This window comes from Pezoporus occidentalis, unplaced genomic scaffold (assembly GCF_034315485.1).
Source record: "Pezoporus occidentalis ecotype Australia unplaced genomic scaffold, CSIRO_AGI_Poc_V1 ctg7, whole genome shotgun sequence".
Lineage (NCBI taxonomy): Eukaryota > Metazoa > Chordata > Aves > Psittaciformes > Psittacidae > Pezoporus > Pezoporus occidentalis.
This window is the reverse complement of record NW_026916052.1, coordinates 10,986,117-11,010,499: the sequence shown is the minus strand read 5'-3', so window position 1 is coordinate 11,010,499 and position 24,383 is coordinate 10,986,117. Positions and strand designations below refer to the sequence as shown.

The following is a 24,383-nucleotide window of genomic DNA, read 5'->3' as shown; positions in this document are numbered from 1 at the left end:
TAACCCCACACGAAATTTAAGGACATTTAAAATTAAGTCAAGTAAATAAACCATGAAATTAGGCAAGTGGATATTTAATATCCCCAATGATATTTAATGGGGATTACATATTTTCAAAGAAAAAGCCCTATCATTGTCCAAAGTCCTGTCCAACAAGATAACTTGGAGAGACTTAAAAAACAGAAGGGTTGAAAGACAATAAATAGGCAATTATACATAGTACAGTCAGATGATCTGACAGTAGAAAACCAGACCAGCTGACAGGAATGCAAGATGACTTGATCCACAAACATCAATGCCTTTGAAGAATACCAATTAAAGCGTTTTTCTCCTTCTCAGTTCATGTTTGCTAATCAGAGCCTCTGATTTAGTTCAACCTCACAGATGTTGGAGCAAAAATGGTTACTACAAAAATTCTTATAATCAAAGACATAAGTGCCTTCCTTTCCTCCCCCCTCTGAGAAAAGGCCCTCTATCAATTATTGGAATCACCATGAGATAAGGGACAGGACCAGAAGCAAATGTATCAAGATCCACCAAAAAAGCAAAATACAGGCACAGCATTGCCTCAGGCCTGAATGTAAAAATTATGTCAGAGATACAGTGATTTGGGGAACATTTTAAAAAATGTAAATTAATACCAAGTATCACAAACTCAGCAAGTCTCACTGAATTATTTGTGACTGACAAGTGTTCCAGCTTCTTTTTTGGCCAAAAGTGCTCTGACATAACCCTGCCCAAAACTCCTACCAAGACAGAAGAGCTACAAATCCTGTCAGGATAGCAGATTTTTGGCACAGCTAAGCATCCAGGAGAGGAGAAGAGAATAACTGTGGTGGAAACGGCAAAAAGCTAAAAAATCCATATTCTCTTCAGAGGACAAAAGGATGGCCTAACCCTCCTTAGAGATGCACACACAGAAACAAAGCCAAAAGTGCAGGAGAAGATTTACTTACTTGACAAATGACTAACTCAATGAGCTGATTGAGGCTTCAGTCAGAAGTCCTGCAACACTCCTATTATTGCCTGCAAATGTACAGTCTCAACAGTCATTCAGCCTTATCCAAATTCTTTACACTCCTGCATCTGGTGTGAATAGCAACTTACATGTCACTCCTAGAAGGCCACATAAGTCATAATGCTTGACCAGTGCCAGGTCAAATCATACTGAGGAATCTGCAAGCAAATTTGGATAAAAGATGCTGCAATGACTGTGCACAGAGAACACTATGTTGAGGACAGGCTTTCCCCTGCAAAAGGAGGCAGTCTTTGCTGTTAACAGTCATCACAACACAAAAGAAAAAGTCATTATCCTCAGTTACATGAATCCAGCCTTTTTTTTTGTAAGAAAAAAAATTATTCATATTCTAGCAGTTATAACTCGTATACTGAAAGTCAGGTATGTCTTCCCATGCAAAGCCTCTGGGACAAGGACTTTGCACAGCGCTTAGCATGGGGAAACTATGAACCAGTTGAGAACTCTATGCAACAAGTAATAATTTTGACAAATGTTCAGCCAACATACTCATGACAAAATTGATCCAATGTAACTATAATGCCAGAAAACAGCTGACCTGACCAAATATTCATCTCTATGACTACCAATCATAATGTTCAAAAATGTTCTTAACAGATGAAAACCATCATTTTTGTAGCCAATGTTAACACTAGTTTGGATGGCTAATGTCGCACATACCTATAAATGTATTGGAAAACCAGCTGAACCTTTCATTTCATTGTCCTCCTCCATGAAAAAAGTTGTATTACAGGGCAGTGAGCAGTTGTCCTATGGGTTGAAGACACATTCACCTCAGAGCCCTCCCCACCATTATTTGCTTATTTCACAAAGAAAGAAAATGTAAATGTAAAGGGAGAAATAAAAACACATACAATTGTAACTCTCTTGCTATAAGCAAGTATTGTATGTGCAACTATTGAAAAAGTTGATGGAGAGTCAATAAAGTAAATATCACAACTTACAGAATGTTATTCCCCTATGAGTTTTGGGGTGTTTTTTTAAAAAATACATCCAGAAACTTGTTTGACTGGGAGAGTGAGTCCACTGAAAGCAAAATAGCCATTTACAGAATTCTGGGTGCCCTTAGAAGAGATTTATGTGATCTCCATCAGTGGATTTTTGGTTTAGTTGTGCCCATGTGTCCCCTGCTTTTTTCTTTCCCTCTCTTGCCATAACCTATTTTTTTGACAGCAAGCAACCAGCCCTGGGAGGCATGTGCAGACTTATCTCCTACATCAAAACCAAATCATAGGTGTTAGAGATGGAAAAGACCTATGAAATCATCACATCCAACCTCTTTAGCAAATGCACCACGCAGACCCTAGACAGAGGACACATCTGACAGGAACCAGATACTACAGGCAGCCATAGCCAGAAAGTCAAGGAGATAGCCACAAGGGGAAACGTGATCATAGGGTGACCGACAGCCCAATGCTCCCTGGACAGCCAGGCTGTGTTCCATGAGGCAGGCTAGAGGAAGGAATGACAAGCATCATGCCAAATCATCCGTAACATACTAGGCAAAAGGCTGAAGACATAGAAAGGTAATACTCCAGTAGTATCCTGCCTTCTCACCAGTAAATATTTTTTCAGTTGGGAAGAGTTGTGCCAATAAATAATCTGAAACCTCATAACAAAATATGACTCTTTCCACGAAAATTTATGAAGAAGCAGATTAAGACGCACCACCCATTCCCAAGACAGAACACCAAATGTTAAAACAACAATACAGTCTTACCAGCCAAGTATTTAATGATAATAGTTCAAGTAGCTGTATATTCCAGATAAATGAAGACCCATTTTACCATGAAGCCTGCATAAAAATTTAATTTCCCCATAGGTAAAAATGACTGCTACAAAAGCCATTTTTAAATACATAAGAAAAAATATTTTAAATTAGTATTTTAAATGTAAAATATTACATTTACATTTTCTGGGTATGAAGTTAGGCTACCTAAAATTTAAGAGATGGGATGAGGAACAGGAACCTGATTCAAAGTTTTTTCATAACTCCCTTTACAAAAAAAAATCATTTTACATATTGGTTTACAAATAAGGTTCCACTTCAATCACAGCAAGTTGAAGTGCTGACTCTAAGAAAAAGCAGACTGTGGCCAAAAGAGGTTCTTATGCAGCCTGAACAGGAACCTCCCATTCATGCACTCCAGCTGAACCACACTTCTACTTCTCAACCAGGATTTTACAAACAAATTTTCCATTCCTGATTATACCTAGATAAACCAATTTTCAGTTATTTTATGAAAAAAATTGTACAACCGCAGCTCTCTTAAAACAGACATGACGTGATTCATATGCAGACTGCATTTAAGATGTCTTGAAGTTGTGACTGACTGAACTTAGATGACTGAACAATTAAATTTTCTCATAGGTACTAAGTATTACCCATGTTTCAGCGAGAAAGTAACCTGTATTTTTTCAATTTAAATCTATTTGATAACCTCTTTTCAAATTAGAAAGCCTAATTCTAACATAAGGATTAAGCACATCAGTTCCCATTCTTCACCTGTAATGCTGAATCAATTTTTGGGTAGTTCCATTTTTAAATGACAAGAGAGATGTTCCTGAAAGTATGTCACTAGGTCAATCTTCTATTTCCCCTTAACAAAATATGAAGCAGGGAGGGAAAAGAACATGCAAAGTATGTCCATTATTCATTCAGGTCAAAGCAAGGAAATTAAAATGTACCATAGTTTATTTTATCGCCTTTTCCTGCCACAACTGAACACACTAAGTCAGATGGTACTATGCTGTTTGTCAGCAGAGATACCTCTACATCGCTAGACTTTTCTCAGGTAGACTAATACATACCTTCCTTTTGACCATTTTCAACACATTGTTACAAAAGTACATGAGTAAAAGAAGCAGCAACAAGTCTACAGCAATACAAAACCTGATACAAAATCCCCTTACAACCTTAGTGTTGTGTGTATCATTTACATCAAAAGAATGTCTAAAGAAAACACTTGGTATGCAATGGATTAATACACGCAAGGTACACCCATCCTTAAGATCAATTTTTCCTTTCCTGGTATATATTGCAAAACAAATACACCCAAATGAAAAGTTCATACTCTTTGTAAGTTCACCCCTCACTTTGTAAATGAAGTTATTACGCTACCATAGGTTATACTTTCACTACAGCACTCAGACTGCTACTGTAAAGGTATCGCATTCAGAAGAAGGACAAAAAGTGTACAAGCCACGTCTAAAGTTAGTGTTTTGTGCAGTAAAAACAAAACATGAACTGATTTTTCTTAGTCTTGGAAAAACCTCGACATCAACTAACATTTTCTAACTTGAAATTCCGATTAAAAAAATCAAGAGAAGAAACCCTGTGAGCCCTTAGACTGTTTTTACTTAATTGGGATTTAAAACAAGCAAGAGAAAATAAATTTATAGCATCAGCTATAAACATATTATCCAACAATGTTATATTTCAAATACAGGCTGCCATAAGACAGCAGTGCCTTCTTGTCCACTAGGAAATCTGTGCTCAATTTCTGACTCTCGAGTTCTGGGAATATGAAACAGAATAGTTTTCCCTGCATATATTAGATTTTTATCTAGGAGCTAGAGTTAACAATAACAGAATTACATCCAGTCAGGTCCAGCAGCACTCTGGGGGTTACTGGTGACATGCTGCTCCAGGTTTACAGAAAAGGAAGAGGAAGGTAGGTTTCCCCCAAACTCTGCTGATTAGTCCCCCAGGCAAAGCACAAACTTCTTTACTGCCAAAAGTCAAAATGAACTTAGGAAGACTGATGTGCAAAGCCTCAAGCTGCCTCCTGCTTAGGCCTCCTATTCTGTTTCCCATCAGTGACCTGCTGCAAGAAGTAAGCTACAGGGAAAGCTAAAAAACAAAGCACGATTATGGGAAAGCATCTGGATGGAAGGAAACGGATCTCTCTCCAGCATAGACAGCAGTGCACAAGCAGCTCTGGCCTGGTCCAAGTCTTTTGCTCTGAACCTGTGGAAACACCTCTGACCACCCTGTCACCCACACCATCCAGCCCAAAGCAGTCCTTTAGCACAATCTAGCAATGAGAAATAATTAAAGAATGACACATGGGTAGTAGTATGTTCATAGTGCTCACATCTCCAAGAGAGGCATGTTTCCTAAGTGCCATCAGTCACTTACAGCAGAGAGCTGAGACAGCCTCACAAAAACATCTGCAGCTGTGAAAACACAGGTTTGCCAGAGACCTTTCTAACTATCACAGCTGCTTAAACTTACTTCCTTCTCCTGCCCTTGCCTTCAAAACCCAGAGGTTTGATACCATCATTTTGCATTGGCTGCCACCTTGTGGAGTGTGCTGTCAAATCTGACACAAGAGCTGCTCCTTGCACCTCACCCCTTCAGCAACTTGCAAACAGCCTGAAGAGTAGGTGTACTACTTCTACAAATAACATCTGCACCTCTCCTCATATGCCCAAAGGACAGCACATTCCCAGTTGTATTATTCTAGAAAATGTGGGACTAAGGACCAAACTGGGAAGTCTGAATGGAAGTCATTCCAACTTATAAGTTGTTCAAAGCTCTGCAAAAAGCAACAAAAGAAGACCACGTAAATTAGATACTTCAAGTTAAGGGTCCTGAATTTCTCTGAATGCTTTTACAATTCTCTTCAAAGATAAAGACTGTGATCCTCCTTGTCCCAAAAGAGGTAGCATCTGCAAAACTTTAAGACACAAATTCAAAGAAAGTAATTCCCTGCAGATGGGTATATACAGAAGAAGAAAGCAAGCATCTACCAACAAAAAGAAAAAGGAAGACTTAACGTGAGTTTTAAACCATACTCTGAATTCTTTCTCTTGCAGCTACTGGTGTAAAATAATGAAGTTATAGCAGCTGCTGTATGCAATATTTGGTAGAGTCCCCTGTTTGCCTGAGCACCACTTCTAAACAAGCAGGAAGAAGAGCAAAGATCCTAACACACACTGGCTACTAGAGAGCTCCAGTGTAACCCATGACTGTAGTGATGTATCTCCCTCTCAGGAGTGGCAGTAAAGGGGAGCAGTGCCACATGGCAGCAAACAGGAATGCCTGGATGATGGGGATGCAGGATGACCCCCAGCACTGGGCAGACAGAAGAGTACTCACCTTGGTCTGCAGCTGAGGGGCTTTCCACTGGCAGCTCACGGTCACAGCTCCCTCCCTTTGCAGCATGCACTGCAAGGCAGCACCCACTGCCCCACCGGCTCCCACCAGGAGCACCGTCTTTCCAACTGCATGACACAAGGCAAATTGTTCAGACACCCTCAGCTGCAAAGGTGCTAGCACCAGGCTCCACTATACTGCAGAGTTTGAGCATCCACGTAAGCTCCCCTCCCTTCACTAGGTCCCCCCCCCTCCAAATCCATACAGAAAAGGCAGGAAAGAGACTCATGACAAGACAGTGCCATGTAACTGCACAACCACAGCAGCTGTGGCATTACGGGCAACTCTTCTGGAGCCCATGCAGTAACACAGAACACAGGTTTTAAATTGTTTCTTGGCAGCCCTCTAAATCTAGTAAACAAATACCGCTCTTCTGGTTCTCTGGTACTTTATTTGCACAAATCCTTTCATTAACTTTTGTTACTAAGTACAATTTCACCTCCTGCTTATAGTTCCATTTCAGAAATCCTTGTTTCAACAATTATGAATCACTACAAGAGAGACTACTTCTGACACACTGCCTTAAAGTGTCTTCACACACTGTAAAGCCACTTTTAAATCTAACATTTCAATGTTAGCATTTACATAATGCAATCAAAACCAAAAGATCTGCTCAGCAGTTATTTACAAGCAGACCTGGATTTCTCCAACTGTTCACACTACTCAAAATGGTAAATGAAATCCCTGAGTGATGTTTGTATTTCTGTGTTTGTAAAATCAGATGCCTCCAGTGGCTTCAGGGAGATTACAGCTGCTGGTGGCAGGTAATCTCTTCCTAATATCCAGAATCTGTAGGACTGAGATCAATTTCTGCAAATATTACATTCAGATCTCACTGAGGTTCCTCACAAGCAGGAGACAAATGTACGTTGGGCAGGAAAACAACACAGACCAGAAAACACAACCAGGTGATACTATATTTGTCTCTCAGTCAGGACTAAACCTGAGAAAATCAGTTAGGCTGAAATTAATGTAATAATTATGATAGAAGGCCTCACCTAAATCTTCAAGAAGCTCCATCACAGCACATGCTGCAGGAGGAACCAGACAGTTGTAGGCATCGCCATGTACCAAACGTCCTAGATTCACACTGGACAATCTGCAGCGGAAAATATGTCATTTTTAAGAATTTGTGTAATATAAATTCTCAGTAACACTTGTAACATGGCTAACAGTTAATCCCAAGAGCAAATGTGTCCTGCAAAAGTAAATCCTTTGATATCTATATGCTGTGAGTGATTTGTATCATCACATATCCCATTTAGACAAACACTAAGCCTCAAGAGAGACCAGGAAAAGGATCTGTGAGTTATAACAAGTAATACAAGCCCACAATACACAGGCAACTCTCATCATGGTGAGCCACCCATGTCACACTGAGACACCTCAGTGGCTGCAAGGGAACCAGAGCAGTGCTGCTAGAGCCATACTTCTGGGCTCAGGCTGGCTTGCTGGGGAGAGCTTGGCTGTTTCTGCAGTGCACTGCATTCTCTTTCATACACTGAATAAGAATGCTCTGAATTTTCCATTTTCTGTCAATCTCTAGGACTCCAGATAATGGAAAGGTAACCAATTAGCCAAAATATCAAATTTCTTTTTTCCTGACATAAATAAATCAGAAGAATAAAATAAAATAAAATAAAATAAAATAAAATAAAATAAAATAAAATAAAATAAAATAAATAGGTAACGGCCTGCAGTTGAGAACAGGAAGGCTGCAAGAGCAGCAAAATGGTAAGCTGGACACCTAAATTATGCCAGTGTGCTTGCCAGAGAGCAGTGCAACTATAGACTTATTAGAAAGTTGTGCTAATGGGTCCAAACTATTATAGCCTACTGTCCCACCGCGAGAGTGCGCTGTAAGGTAGTTAAAACCTCTGCAACTTTTCCATCAATCCTTGTGAAAATTTTGGGGTTTGTGTTCAGTACTTGAGACTACCATTACTGAAGTACTGGAATAGCTTTAAGTGTTGTAAGTAAATCAGAACACAGTTTTTCCTTTCTTTGAAAAGACCATGTTCTGAATATACGGTATATAAAGATTAAAAAGATAATGATCAATATTACTTCAGCAAAAGATATCTCATTGATTCAGCAGCACCTTTTATCACTGCTCAAAAGCCCAGCTAGACATATTGTCTGAGGAATCCATTAACGAAAAGCACAGGGGAAAATTGATTTTACAGAGCCATCAGCCTTTTGCCTGCTAATCTTATTTCTCAGTGCTTCACTTACCCATCCACATCCTTCTCTGCTTTCACAGCGTTTAATACCTTACTGCTATATAAGCTTTCTGGGAGGTCAAGGGCAAGGCCCTGCACATTAGGATCCTCATTCAGTCTCAAGATTTCATTGACAATCTAGGAAGTTAATAAAAAGCATTAAAGATCAGAACACATACAAAAGAAAAATCTAATCAGAAGCAGATAAAGCCTATATTTAAAAACTAACTTTTCTACCCTCAAGTATTACTACAACTTCTAAATGAAAAAGCAATAACCCACTTGCTTTGTTTTATATTTCCACAGCTTATCAAATTAAGCCACCCTAACTCTTCTAAACATTTTGCAAAGCCAGTACATATTACATGACATTACGCTGCCAAAAGCATTTATTCTTTCACTGTTCCAAACTTCAGCAAAAGCTTGACACCCTAATGGCTTCAGATGTTTTTAGAAGAACCCTTAGTTCAAAACAGGACTAGATCACATCCCAACACAGAACATGAACAAAAAAGGTGTAACACTGGAAAAAACAATTATACAAGAGAAGTTTTATTTTATTTTATTACACACTTGATGGCTTCATCACTAAAGTGCAATGCTGATCCATACTGATAAATGCTATTCTGTGACCACAAAGAATGCAGTGGAATACAACATGCTGAAGTTTTTTGTGTGTGAGAAATGCCATGTAAGCATGTCTTTCTGTTATATAAATAAAATCAGTGTACAATCACCACAAAGTGATATTAATTTAAATGGATTAATATCCAACAGAAAATTAGGATAAGACTTTTTTTTTCTTTACCTAATAGTATGCCTTCCTAAAATACTTTTCATCTAAACTATTCAACGTAATTGTGAACTCTATTGCCCAAACACTTGATATACAATCAACATTAAACTAGGGGAATTTGGTAGGTGTTAGGCTGTCTGCAGCTCTGAACCAAGAGAATGTGCTACTTTCATGCTAGCAAAGATTATATAAGCATGTCACGGGTCTAGAAATCCCTCTTCAATTTGCTGACTTCTGAGACAGAAACAGGCACATATAGTAAGACCCTGTGATTTGACAGGGTTGGTATACATTCTAATAAAAAGTAAGGATGAGTATACACCAGATTATGGATATGAAAACATCCACATTTTGCTTAAAAAAATCCTGAGATGCTACAAACCCTACAAGACAACACTTAAAGGAAACATATTTCAGAAATAGCCTGAATCCAATGAACTTCAAACTATATTTCTGCTTCCTGTGAAAATAATTCATTTTTTTCTTTTTTACTGCATTTATTTGAATTCAGCTTTTCATCATGATAACACTTAAAATGCTTACAACTCATACACAGTAAAGCAACCTTGTATTAGTACATTTTCGTGCACAGGCAGTCATGACAGAACAAAATGTGCACAGTACTGAATTCCCTCCCCCTTTCCCAAAAAAAGGGGAGGCAAACTAGCATGTGGATTTGAACCGATGAAAAAACCCCAACTTTGTCATTGTGAGTAAGCAGAAGAGTAAGGAAACTGTCATGAACCTTCAGCAAAGTAACTTTCTTCAAAGAACAAAAATACCCTGCTTTTCTCTTTATGTACATAGCTCAGCTATTTCCCAAGATACTACTTCAAAGTAACAGCAGCTACTGTTGCATATTAGCTATATTTTACTTATTTCTTACTGTGTTACTCAACAAAGAAAACAGCAAAGTGTATTTGATCTTCATTTCAAAACCCCACCCTTCTTAAATGGGTAGCTGCCTATTAATCATTCACAAAACCTGACTCCTAAAATTCTTCACAGTAAATTCCTCTCAATATATCTGGAAGCTGTTCTTGAGATTACACTGCAAGCCAGTAACATTTTAAACAGTATACAAAACCCACAAGCCTGCAGGATCATCAAACTCTCCAGGCACAAGGAGACCAGCTGGGAACACTGGCATCTTTCACTACACATTCCTTTACTGTTCTTACTTTCAAATGCCTCAGAACCATGTATATTAATATGGTTTGCTATATTTAAAACATATTTGAGACTAGTGCTGTGCTTCCAGCCTAGCGCCTTTGACAAAGTAAGAGTTCATCCCTCTAGTGATTTGGAGTAGGTAATTTTGTTAATACATACCTGAAGCATTACAAGATCAATAAGCAGCCAAATAAATTCATAATCAATTAAACTTTAATCAATTAATCTTTAATCTCCCTGAATAACTTGGCCAAGAATCAGGTACAGTCACAAGAGCAACTGTGGAAGACAGGATACCGTGCTGGTATGAGGGGACGCTGCAGTTAAATATCAAACACAAAACCAAAAGATTACTCTGCTGATCCTGCCTCAGCTTACCAGGGGACAGCAGACAAGCCCACTACTTCCCTTTTTTCCCCACACTTGCCAATAGGGGGATAATACTTGCTACTTGAACTAAGGCAGTCCCAACCCTAATTTGAGTTAACAGAGGTCAGGCAAAATGATAATGAATGTCAGCAATAAAAAGTTTATAATGAAAACAAAAAAAGAAAGAGTCCTTCAGGTACTGCAGTTACCTCCTCCTTGCTGCTGCCTTCAGGGAGACAGATGTGAATAACACGTAGACCAACCTGCCAAAAGAGAATACTTACAATTACCAAAAGCAAGCAGCTCATGATGAATAACAAGTGTATTGGCTAAGGCTTACCTCTTTGGCAAAGTTCTTGTTTGTATCTTGAATCAAATGATCGTTATGTGCCTTGGGGAACGAAACAGAAACTAAGTTATAAAACGAAAATTACATTGAAGTGCACAGGTGTCTGAAAAGAACATAGTGAGGATGTTTGTGCCTACTAGCATTCAAACAAATAAAAAGCTTGGTAATTCTAAGAAAGAAGCAGAAGGCCATCCAGTAAATTTATTTTGGTTTAAGTGTGTGTTGATATTAAGCTCACTTTTACAGACATGAGTGGTCATTTCCTTAATGTAAGCTCACCATTTAAGAAAGGTACCAGTCTGTGTCTGAAGACACTTCTTCATCCAGCCACACAAGGGTGAAATAGGCAATAGCAGTACTAGCATTTCCTTCAGTGTCCCCATGTCACCTAACAACACTGGTCTGCCTTACTACCAAAAATAAGGCAAATCATTATTACCATATATTGCAGCAAGTTCTGTCAATACAGAAGTAAGAGAAGTTATCAGCTCCTCCCAGTTGCCAGCAGGCACTCACATTAGTATCTTCAGGGGAGATTTACCTGGGAGACCATCTCACTCAGGAATTCTCCTCCCTGAGGTCTCTACATCAGTATATACTGTATATTATTACAATATCTAATCGGACTAATTACAATTGAATTTTACTCTTCAAGTTATTCTTGATTCTTAGGAAGCTCTTCAAATATTTTCATATACTCTAACAATAAAACTGAGAATTCAATATCCAGAACTAGAAACCTCTGTTTTCAGTGAGGGTACCCCCCTCAAAAATGTTCCACCTCATAACAAAATGAATAAAACACTTCTCACAGCTATGATTATAGATAAAACCTGTCTTCCAAGCCACACAACAGGACTGAAATAAATAATTTTAAAAGGTTTTGTTACAATTTCATGAACACATTCTACATTCCATATGTCTCAGTGACAGTGACTTCCCATCAGAGCTGGGCCACTCATTTTGTGGATAGCTGCCAGTGCTGCCTTCAACTGTCACTAGCATCACCCAAAATTATTTTGGTTCAAGCCCATAATAATTTACCAACCTGTTAATCGAAAATGATTCAAGACTGCTGACAATGCAAAAAAATGCATTTAAAAGCACAGGTTCCATTTAGAGAGGCAGCTCCTGAGAGGGGATGAGGGCTTGCCCTCCATCCCTCAGCAACATCCCTGAGCATAGCATCACCTGCATCCCTGGAACTGCACTACCAGTCTCCCACTCCCCAGATCTGACAGCTGTGGGTGAAGAGGCAGCACAGAGGTTTCTGCATTGAGAATGTATGTGGAGCTCACACTGAAGCAGGAGAAGAGACAGGACTACTGACAGCTCAGCAGGTGCTCCCCCATGCCAGTAAATGGGGAACTGTATCCCCACACTGACACACAACAACATTTGTACCAACATTTTCTGTACACATTTAAAATGGTTAATTCTGCTTACAACCAGACTAGAGCTAGGGTGACTGGCAGCTGGAGAACATAGTTTGAGTGAATTTCATACAGAAGGATCTTGGCCACATGTTCCTTGGCCATGATGCAAAACAAGCAGGATAAACAGGGACAAGAAGGACATTCATTTAAAGCACAACCATGATCAAAACTGAAACACCAATGTAGATGCATCTCAACTGATACTAAAGTGCACAGGAACCTCACCCTCCTCACTCCATCCTAACAATATCCTTTCCCTTGTGCCAGCATAAAACACTTATGTGGCTGCGTGGAAAACCAGACTTGGCGACTAAATGTGGCTGACACCCCCCCAGCCCAGGGTAGACCACTGTCCCAGTCCAGCTCACAGTGTAACTGGATGGAGACAAGACAGGAGTAAGAAACAACAGGTCACTGATAAGACAGATAACTGCTCTTCTAGCAGCGCTTAAACTTACAGCCTGAGACGGCTATTGGAAAACATTAACCGCAATTACCCAGGGAAGGAAAGAAATGGGAGCGCTTGTTCAGTCGGCCTCACTACAGGACCTACTGTAATAAAACTGGTGCTGCATTTCTTATATTAGTACTTTAAAAATATTTACAGTTAGGTTTTAGGATTGCCTATAGGGTGGGAGATTCAGTGTGCATTGAATCAAAACCAACACCGCTGTTCTAGAAAATAGGACAAAACCAGTTTTGTCTGCATGGCCCTGGGTCCTACTCCGAATGACAAACATGCTTAGTTTCTTGTCTTTGAAACTTTTAAGAAATCTGGAGAGGAACATCTTCCACCTTTGCAGGGATAGCAATACTCTTCTATGAGCTTGATTGCCTATCTCAAATATGGCAGTGCCAGTGGGATGGAAAGAAAAGCTCTTTGCAGTGTTAGTAGCTAGCTCTCAATTATTACAAGACCGCTTTACCTTAGAAAGTGCTGCTGTTTCTAAAGGATACTAATGCTTTACACAGAGCATTTATTTCACACAGGCCCTATTGAGCTGACTGGGACTTTTCAGTGTGATTTTCCTTTCCTTAGGACAGCAGTCATAAACTAGAGCTGCCCAAAGGCAACAAGGCTGGCAGGAAGCAGCAGGGTCTTTCCTTAATCCCGGCAATGTTATTTCAGGGGTGGGAGATAAAGGAAGGGTCACATTTGCAAGCACGTAAACACTTTTTTTGGGAATGCAATAAAAGCTTCAAGCTAAATAAAGGTCAAGAACAACTGCTTTGACTCAATATAGACAACCTGTGAGAAAAAGCAATCTATACTCACAATGGGAAAGACTCTTAGCAAAAGGAGGAAGGGATAAAATCGCTCCCTTCCTTTACAAACATTTCCCACAGGCTGAAGTTTGCTGTGCTATTTCAGGCCTGCAGAACAGCAGTCTACAGTCCGGTGGAAGTGCTTCCTTCTATCCCTCTCCTTGAAAAAAAGTAACTTTCTGCATCCCATGGTTCTGAAGTTTCACACAAGCATACAGACATACTTTACCTGAATAATGGCAAGTGTTGGCTCAAGCCGAGGGTTCTCTCTCTTAAGAGAGGCCAAGGACTTCTTTGCCTTCTCCGTGATTTTGCTGCAACACAGTAACAACAAGCAAATTTTTGGCAAAACAAACCTTCCTCACATCAGTCAGCAGAAACCTATTAGTCAACAACACAGAACAAACGTTTAGGCACATATGCTTTTAATCACCAAAGTTACAGGGAGATGTAGATGTTGAAGGCTGGTGTTCAGCAGGCAGGTACAGAGAACCTTAATAGACCAGAATACCTTTGTTTTACAGCTACCTGTGCCATTGCTCCAACATGCCCAGCACTTAATAGCTAGCCTATGCTATTTCATGAGAAGGCTTGTCTAGCCACACCATGGGAAGTACAACAGGGTACCATCACCTCGAGCCCTTCGCTCAGGTGCATCCTTTGATCCCATAACTGAGGTCGAGGCAATGACAGAACCTGAGGCCTTTACACCTGGGACTGCTACAGCTTAACACACATCACCAGCCCTAAGAGCAGCAAACCTAAAAAGCAGCCACTCTCATGGATGCTATTCAAAACTGTGGGCAGAAGGGAGACAGAGGAGCGCTGTTTGCCATGCTGCCTCTTGGAAAAACTGGTGGCAGCCAGGCACTGGGAATGCTTTCTGGAAAAGTTTTCTGGAGAAGTGGTGGCCAGCTCTCCTCTGTTACCTTTTGTTCATGCAGATGATACTTATCCAGCAGAAAAGGACGAGAACCCCTGACAGCTGCCTGTCTGTCCCCCACAACAGGCAAGACTAACAGAGGAAAATACAGCCTAAGGACAGGGGTTTTGCTACCGCATAACCTCTCCCCCTCTCAGAGGCCAATGACCTATTCAGGTCAACGCCGTGGCAGACACTGTCCCAGCTGAAGCGAGGGGGGGGACGAGGGGACGGACGACGCACGAGAAGGAAGACACAAATACAACACATCTTCCAGGCAGAAGTCCAGGCGCAGCCTCACCTGAACCACCACACAACTACTCCTCAAAATATAGCAACAGAAAAGCAACGGCAAAAAAATACCGGTGGCTGCGGCGGGGTGGAAAATTTTACCCACGGTATCACCTCCCCCTCGCACACCCCAAAAAACGCTACCCCCTGCCGAAACATCCTCCCAGCCCTAACTCTCTTTAACCTCCATCCCCCCCGGGTTGCATCAGCCGGTGCCACCACCCCACGTGTGCCTCTTACCGCGCTGCTGCTGCTGCCGCCGCCGCGCCGCTACCGCCTCCCCACCGCAGCTGCCTCCCGCACAGCCCGCGGCTCGGCGGCGGGGCTGCAGGGAGCGCCGGGGCCACGCACCAACGCAACGCCGCACTCCGCATCCCTCCCGCGGGCTCCGGCAGCAGCGCCGTGGCCGGCAGCAGTGCAAGCGGGAGGGCGGCGCTCGGACGAGAACCGCCTTCCCCATGACCGCCCTTCTCCCCTTTCGCTTCCGCCCTCCAGTTCGCATCGACCCAAAGAACAGAACCCAACACTTTTGCGTACTCAATGTTTATTAAAAATAGTATGAAATGGTCCCTGGGAGAAGTTACACGCTAGTCAAAGTCCCTTCTCTCTGTTTAATTTTTTTAGCTCCCTCCCAACTCCACTGATTGCGTGAGATGCAAGTTAACCAACGCTCCCCTAGCCATTTAAACAAATCTAAATGTGTGCGGGTAAAGCACAGATTTAACTTCTATTTGTATTTACAATACTTTACAAGCTATATTAAATAAATACAGGCTCTGCTACACCTCGGCATCTTAAATATGTACAACATTATTTCTCAGTCAGATTTTGCTAGATAAATGTGGGGCCTATCACAGTGGATGTGCCAACTGTAACAAATATCCCTGTGGTACAAGCTAGTGAGTACCATGGCCAAGCAGCAAAATTACAATTCCTAGCCAATGCAAGATATGTGTGGTAAATAATTTAACCCATTCTAACAAATTCAAGTCCTTAAATTTTAGTCTACAAGTAATTAGCGGTACACTGATAACTGCAGTTTTTCCTCACGGTAACCAATGTAGTAAATAGTTGGCTGTTCTGGAAGTACAGTGCCCTGTGGCTGAGGGGAATGATATATGATTAGTAAAAATAGTATCTCACTGGAACTCCTTTATTTGTAGGTATGTTAACTCGGTACTGGCTTTATCCACATAATCTGAAGAATTTAAGCACCAAAAGAGAACAAGAGTCACACAAGATGATCAGTGTAGACATGCCTAGGCTTTCCTTCAGGTACAAGGTTTTCAAGTAACAGAATCCAAAGCTGTGCAACAGAGATGACAAAGGGGAGTAAATATGCATCATATTGGAGAGCCTGTTCTTGTTCGGACTGGCAGCATTTAATCTACACGTTATTTGCAAAAGAATGGAATGTATTCTCATATTTTTAAGCTACTTTTATTGTACAGAAGACTGAATTTGAGTTAGCCATGGCTGGTTTAGAAAATACGTATTCTACTTTTCTCTTCCAGGAAGGGTTACTTCCTACTATGAGAGATTAATTCCCTGGGGAAGGCAGCTTGTCACTCAACCAGCCGTATTGCTGAGCCACCCTAGGGGCCAAACATGCCCCATGATTAATGTTTCACCCAAGCAGCTGGCCAAGCCTCATCCTCTCTCAGGGTTACTGGCTTCAGGACTTGAACAAATGCCCTAGAGGGCACTGTGTATAAAATACAGCTACTTTGCAAACACACACAGCAGATTTCAACTGCTGGGCTCTGAGCTACAAGATACTCAAATTTTGCCTGCGTGTTACAAGCACCATCATTACTGGAGGTACCAAACCTGGTCTAGCCACCTTGACAAGCAGCAGATCCTCTCTTCTACTGCCCCAAACATCCTCCAGGTAAGGACTGCATCACACCCATAGGTTCACGTAGAAAGCTGCCACTGCCCATCCTCTGCCTACTCTGAAGTTACAGAAGGTCAGAAGAGGCTTCAGACCCAGAGCTATCAGTCTGGCACTCCTTGCAAGCACTAGGACTAGACTTTGTTTAAAACATAAGAAGGCTGTTCTAAAGTAATGTAGCATATGCATTGGTCCCACACACTTGAAATCTATCTGATGAAAAGTAATGTGCAGAAAGTGTGCAATTGCACATGTAGCATGTTGGTGTGATTACCAGAACCCTGCTCATAAATCTGCACAGTCACAGGAGTAGCTGCCCAGCTAAATTTTCCCATGTGAAACCAGAATAATCACATGGGTATTTTGGATGCAGAACACTGGTCACCAACTTGAAAGTCCAAATGCTAAGGTTTCCACACACTAAAATGGTTTGGAAATCAAAAGGCATCACACCTAACAAAGGAAGAGATACAAAGGGTGAATAGGAGATGAGAAGTCCACCTGCACTATGGAGCAAAACACCAGACAATGCACACTTCTTCACTTCCAGGATTCTAAACCATTTAAAAAAAAAGATACATTTCACATCTATTTACAATATTATTGTGATACAATGCCTGATTGTGTCATACTATGGAAATACATGATGCCAGTACTGATTGTCCTAGTACATATTCTGTTGTGATAAGGCAGTACAGCTAGAAATTACTGAGAACATCAAGCAAAGCTACTTGAACTGAGACACTGAAACTTTTCCCTTAAAGACTGGACAATATTCTGCTGATTAGGAGAAGGTACTCTCCACAGGTAGTCATTCAGTTTATCCGAATCACTGTATGCAGTCAGATATGGAGTAAGCGTGTGTTTGCCACTGGAGGACTTCGCAGGAGTGCAGGAGACAGTTTTGCTGCAAAGCGTTTCAGAAGGAGCAGCATCTGTGTTACGCAGTTTGGGATCTGATCTCCTTGCTTGGTTCTGAGAAGTCTCCAAGTCAGATCCTTCATCATCAGACTTTATTTCAACATAGTCATCATCATCCCCTTCTCCTTCTTCAGTATCTTTGAAATTTGAAAAATAGCTCTGAGTAGCCAACTGTGCTGTCAAAGGGGAGGCCTTGTTAACTCTCAGTACCTTTTGAGAATCCTGCAGAATCATATCTGAACAGTTTTCAGGGATCTGCTTTCTCATGTCAGGCCCTGTGCATCCTGAAGCAATACCTGGTGCTTGATGGCTGTTGATTTGGAAATTCCTATTCAAATGGAGCTTTTTCCTGTCCATTTCATTAGGACATACAATTGATTCTTCAGACCTGTTGACCATAACTGAAGAAGACGACTGTGACCTGCTGTATGTCTGTGGTTTTACATTGCTTACTCTTCTCCCAAGGGAGTTATAGATGTGATCTTGATGTAAGTTTTCTTTGTTCGGTTGGCTTATAATAGCACTCCACCTCTGTGCTGGGACATGCAAATGGTTAGAAATCTGAAGGGAAGGCACAGATCCAGCTGATGGCAATTGTCTTGAATGGCTTTTTGTAACAGCTTCCGTATACGAGCTCTTGGACTTTGGGTCTTGCGATTCAGGCAACGGAGAAAAGTCAGCGAGCTCACCGTTACTGTACGTAGAATGCAAAAGCCAATCTTCTGCTCTTGAGCATTCACTGGCAGCCTGGGAATGGGGAGGAGATGCAGCCATGGGTGTAGAAAACCTCCCAGCTGATGGCTTCTGGGGAGTTGCCCAGGCTTCCTTTTGGACCTTAGGTGAGCTTTCTCTGAAGACAATTTGGTCATAAAGCTGGGAATATTCAGCTATTCTGGCACCTAGAAAGGAGAGAGAATTAACTTAGCAGAGGCAAGCAGTCCATTTGAATGAAAATTTCAGAATCTCAAAATGTTTTGTATTGGTCAAAAGAAAAGTTTACAGCTATGTTAATATCTTCAGCCTCAACAAAGTAACATGAAACAATGGAGGTTGGAAGAGTCGTGTGTTGCATTACATTTTAGTACACTGTGTTGAGAAAAAGAAGCAAAAAATATCTAGCAACAGTGAACAGTCATGCAGGACACAATGTACCACATGGTTCCAGTAATATGCTGCTTGTTTCATGTTAAAATGGAAAAGGACATTCTGAAAATGGCCTGGTAAGTAAGATATTTAGGGACTTTTATAAATATCACAGAAGGCAAGAATGACACTCTAGTGCACAAAGTGTGCTGGCTCCATGTCTCCAATCTGTTTCAATTGACCACAGAGAAAAAGAATTCCAAAGCTGTTGCATATCCATGACTGCACATTCATTAGATAGAGCAAGACCACCAGCTCTTTCTTATCTGACCTCATTCCTTATGCTTGCAGGCGTGATGTGGATGGTACCTTAGCAAACTGTACGACTTGTTAGAAGGTGAGTCTACCTGAAAATACACTTGTTTAGCCAAACTCTGAAGATCAGTTACTATTAAAGGAAGTAACTGCTTTTCTGTTAAGAAGCCAATAGTGCTTCGGGCGTAATTTCTATTTCCAGCCTCAGCTGAACTGACCTTTCCTGACACTATCCCACTATTTCTTCCCAATTTTATCAAGTAACAACAAGAATTGAGATATAAAAGACTATTCATGTTAAAAGCAGTCACAGAAAACTCATTTCAGTGGTGACACAGAAGATACAATACTGATACTCAACTAACAAGGTGGTGAAAATTCATAATCTTCTGGACCAGTACACAAATTTCACTGGAAGTTACTAAAGAAATATATCTGTATAGAAAGAGTTTAAACATACCAATAGCAGGACCCCCTTGTTTTTTCTCCTCCAGAATAGCAGCAAGATCTTTGTGTTTCAGTTTCTGTTGTCTGCTAGCTGGCTGTTCCTGCTCTGGACTTTTAGCTTTCAAAAGTTGGTTAGCCTTCTTAATTTTTTGACTGTACTGCCTTGCCATCATAAAAACTCTGTTCTTTGTTTTATCCACAACAGCCAAGTCATTTTCCATACCCTCTGCATGCGCATTGGACAGAACACTTTTGGCAGATTCATATGGGCTATCTACAAAAGGCACCTCACTGGAGAAGGAAGATCTGTTCAGACTCATGAAAGAGTTTTCCTTGAACGGTGTAGTGTCTTCAGGCCTGAGATTAGCCTCACTTATGGTGGCAGCCCTGGGCTTCACAGTTTTAGGGAAAATAGGAGTTTCTGGCAGAGAAAGAGTAGACAGCGAGTATTCTACATCTTTACTCAGTTCAGGTGTACTACCAGCATGCAGCCTTTCCTGCATATCATCTTTACAAACAGGAAAAGCTGCAAGGAGACGATCTCTTGTCTTTTCCTCATTCTTCTTGATGTAGTTCTCCAGGTCATTCCAAATCTCATCTACTTCCTCTGAGAGTTTATCTGCTGCAGACTTATGGGACAGTGAATCTGAGTTGGAGGAACTATCTACTAAGCTCAAATAGTCATTGTCAATGGGAACACGATGGTAAGGACTTTCATCTTCACTGAACTGGAGACTTTCTTCAGAAACAAACTGCCGCAGACTGTCACAATATGTGAAGTCTTTCTCCAGGCCCAGTAAACTCCTCCTTTTAGAACGTTTTAATGAGTCACATTTGAAATTCGATAGTGGTGTTTCTGAAAGCACTATGGTGTCATAGATGTTGTCTTCAACAATCCTGAGCTCATCCAAACTTGAAGTAGGTGCTTCTTTACTGAGTAGTATCTCATCCCTATTAGTACAAATGGAGGTCCTGTTTTGATTTGCTGTCCTCTTTTTGGAAGGTGACTCCAAGCTGCTTTTGTCTTCTGCCTCATAGAGAGAGTCTCTAGCAGACCTCTGGGGACCACGGTCTGTCTCCTCCCTTCTTGTCAGACCCATCAGCTTTAAGTCTTCATAGCTTATATTATCATAAACATGTTCGATATCATCAATGGTCAGCTCCTCTGAAGATTCAGGATATGCATTCATACCGCTCACTTCTGCTCTCTTCACTTCTCTCCGAGAGCCACGCTCCCCTACTTTATACCTTGCACTGGCAGGACACGTATTACTTTCACCAGCACTGCTGGCCCGCCTAACAATTTTGTGACGAATAGGGCTGGAATTCTCATTTTCATGCACTACTCCCAAGTGCCAGCTGCATGGGCGCCCAGAAGAACCTCTTCTTTCTCCACCAACAGCTGAACTAGTGCTGGATGCAGACATAGATGGTACAAACATCTGATAATCATCTTCATCGTCTTCATTCTCATAAGGGGGGTGCCGGCTGGGAAACAATGCCTGCCTGATCTGATGGTCAGTCCAGATGTTTCTGACAGAGGTACTTCCCCCCAGGATATTCATTATCAGCGAGTTGCTCTGGGGTGTGCTAAACTGTCTAGGCAACTGTGGCTGTCTAGCGGAGTGGGAAAACGGAAAATCGGTGTTCAACTGGGTTGACTCTTCATCTGAAGGGTCCTTGGAGCTCTGTAAGAGATTTGAAATACACAGGTAACATTAGCGTATTTCCTGCAATAGGGTACAAAGATTGCCTCCATTTACAGAACTGCCATAGCACCAGTGTGTCCCATAGCACAGAGCCAGGTGGAGCTGGGCAGGATGAGAAGGCTATTCACTAGAGAACCAAGATGGCAATGCCAGACTACTTTGCCTCCAAATCCTTACCATGGCTCAGAGTTCACTCTTGCCTTTTAATAACATCTTACTTGAAGTACAAGACACTGGCTTATGTCAATCCATGAGTAATTAAAGGCAAATTTGTTTGGCAGGAGTTAGATTAAACTTTTCATGCTAACTTTGCAGTTTCACAGTTGGGTTAAGCTAATCTGATGCTGGGCTTGTGCCAGAAGTTTTGTTCTCCTCCCTTTCCCTTTGCTTATAACCCTAGCAGAAAGGTATGTTACGCTGTCTAGCACATACCACTGAAAATTTCACTTTCTTTTTGGAGTAAGTTTTCATCCAGTTCCACTAACAAATCTTATCTACAGGAAGGCCACATGACTGCTAATGCTAACATAAAGGATGCTGTAGATGTTTCTGGCCAGAAGGTTGGGAAGAAAAGGGAAAGGTAATTTCTTTGCCTGAAGTTAACACTGATTGGTTTGATTAGTCTTTTTGTTTGAGTTCTTTTTATTTCCTGCCCCCAAAAGAATAGTCTTTTGTCATGCAGATGAATATTTCAATGCTAGTCACATTAACATGACATAAACAGAAGATTACTTAGCTGTCTATGTAGGAAAAACACCGATTTCTTTGACATATCTATGATGCATAGAAAATAGAAGTTAAAAAATAATATATATACCTGTGTTTCACGCTTGTTGAGATTAACACTTCTTCGTTTTTCAACATTTTCCGCAGCTTGACTATTAAGTCTTTTTCTTCCACTTTTTGATTTCTGCAGTGAGTTTTGCTGCACTCCCTGTGATTTAAAAGAAAAGAGCAAGGGAGCGGTAATAAAAGCTACAGTTCTTTGTACAGTCTTGTTCAGAAGAATCACTAGCAGCTAGAACAGGCCAGGTATCCACACTGGGAAGACAAAATGCTCATGAGTAGTCAACACACTGCCACAAGAATGATTTAGAGCCTAGAAATCTTTACAATAACCAATTAAATTATATCAATCCATACAACTTCCCCAAAAGTAGTTGAAAACATAATCTGTGTATAAAAACATAGATGTAGAAGAATACATAGAAATTGGGCAAGTGAAAGGGCTTAATCTCACACCCAAATTTATAACAGAAGATGATCACACAAAAATTCAAATTTCAGAGGTTTGGGTTTGCTATATAAAGGGGAGGGGATGGTCTTCTTATCATTTGCAGTCCTGAAAACCAGAAAGAGGTCTAAACTAAAAAATATACTGTCATCTAATTTCCCAGAAACACGCCCCAACAAAACAACATAAGGCCACAATGTTACATGTTGCGTAGTGTCCAAATTAATTCACAGTGAAGGGCATGTATGGTGGGAGCAGGGAAAATCTGAGAAGGTACTGTTGCCACACATAGGATTAAACACTAAGCTACTATTATACATATTTATAATGTTATTATTTTGCACTTACTCATTCTTTTGTACTTATTCATGTCAGGAAGAGGGAGAATTAACAAGACACTGCACTACACTGATACAAGATACTATTTTCTAAAAGATTTACAATCAAAATAGCATCATTTCAAAGAGGAAATCACAGTAAGCTTCAAGAAGAATCTCAATAATAGGTTTTGGATAATTCACAAAATAAATGGACACACAAGGACCTCAGCATCTACTGAAGAAAAAATTAAAATCTAGATTCTTTAACACAAGCACATTTCAAAGCTGGGAGTTTATTCTTTCAGAGGCACTACATACATGTGGAAACATCATGTGAGTGGGAAAAACTGCCACATGTGCAGTAGTAATAGGTAAAGATTATAATTTTCAGAAATCCTACTCGCAAGTCCTATGAAAATACGTATGTTCCTAGCTACTGCCAACAGCTCACAGGTCAAGAAATATCGTATCACCCTTGGCAGTGCCTGAATCTTAATATTCAAGTCCTTAGTTTGGACACCTGAAGGCACTGTCTCTGCATGTGGCCTGAAAAATTTTCTTTCACGGCATCAACTGGACAAGCAAGGCAAAGTCTGCTGTGTGCAACAGGTAAAAGCAATAGCTTTCTGTCAGAACTAGACCTGAGGATTGCAAAGGTCTAATCTCTTTCAAGCAGTGGGGATCTTCCTCTGTAAAGGGGCTAATTTTCCAATTCTCTGTTAAAATACAAGTGAGTGCTGAAATCTAAATATAAATATTTCTAAGATGAGAAAGTTGTGAATACTTGTAACATGTTCCTGGCTCCTTGCAGTTTTAGAGATCATTTTAATACCTCATCCATCCTCCCCAGTAAAAAACGATTTCCCCTTTTTTCCTACCTGTTCAGCTTCTTCTTCATCATCAGCGTCAATCTGTTCTGTAGCAGAAGTCTGAAGATTTTCATCCTGATCACTGCTGTAGGCTGGCTCAATGGACTCTTGGAATTGGCTCTCCAGCCCACTGGGCTCCAGTGGAACCTTCTTCCTAGAATTCAGTAGGGCTTCATTTGATCCTAGTTTGGTGACCTGAGATAAGAGGGCTCCTTCAATACTGATACACTTCAAAAAACCACCACAAAATTTTGATTAGACGTTTCTAGAGGTTATGTATTTTCGTAAGACACTGTTTTATAGCAGACTTAAAGGCAATATTTAAGCTACTGCATGGAAATAAGCTTGATAAAGAAATAAGTAAAATGATCAGTATTTTTCCATAGACTATTTAGAACTGAAAAAATATATGTAAAAACCTCTACACCAGTTGTAAGCTTCAGTGTTATGGCATTTCAGTGAAGTCATATCTAATGTACCCTGTTTGTAAATGTTCCACACACCCCCACTTTAAATTCCATCCCAACTAAAACCCTAGAACCTATAATTCAACATGAGATTTCCAAGCTG

The 24,383-nt window shown here is 40.8% G+C and overlaps 2 protein-coding genes across 8 annotated transcripts in view; both read right to left on the bottom strand.

Moving 5' to 3' along the window:
• MTHFD1L (methylenetetrahydrofolate dehydrogenase (NADP+ dependent) 1 like) overlaps positions 1-15,446 on the bottom strand; it is a 153,281-nt gene extending 137,835 nt beyond the window's left edge. Inside the window, exons 1-7 of one of the 2 annotated variants that reach the window (XM_062641747.1) lie at positions 15,262-15,446; positions 14,038-14,122; positions 11,098-11,148; positions 10,967-11,020; positions 8,433-8,557; positions 7,196-7,296; positions 6,141-6,265 (exon numbers count right to left, since the gene is read on the bottom strand). In XM_062641747.1, the coding sequence (XP_062497731.1) occupies positions 6,141-6,265; positions 7,196-7,296; positions 8,433-8,557; positions 10,967-11,020; positions 11,098-11,148; positions 14,038-14,122; positions 15,262-15,395 (675 nt within the window). In that variant the 5' untranslated portion in view covers positions 15,396-15,446. Of the gene's footprint in view, positions 1-6,140; positions 6,266-7,195; positions 7,297-8,432; positions 8,558-10,966; positions 11,021-11,097; positions 11,149-14,037; positions 14,149-15,261 lie in introns of those variants that run through there. The other variant, XM_062641740.1, reaches the window with a different exon arrangement.
• Positions 15,447-15,548: 102 nt separating this feature from the next.
• The window catches only part of PLEKHG1 (pleckstrin homology and RhoGEF domain containing G1), a 137,112-nt gene continuing 128,277 nt past the window's right edge, over positions 15,549-24,383 (bottom strand). For all 6 annotated transcript variants that reach the window (XM_062641737.1, XM_062641736.1, XM_062641738.1 and 3 more), the window contains 4 exons: positions 23,823-24,041; positions 22,208-22,324; positions 19,695-21,369; positions 15,549-18,735 (listed from right to left, as the gene is read on the bottom strand). In XM_062641737.1, the coding sequence (XP_062497721.1) occupies positions 17,633-18,735; positions 19,695-21,369; positions 22,208-22,324; positions 23,823-24,041 (3,114 nt within the window). In that variant the 3' untranslated portion in view covers positions 15,549-17,632. The remainder of the gene's footprint in view (positions 18,736-19,694; positions 21,370-22,207; positions 22,325-23,822; positions 24,042-24,383) is intronic.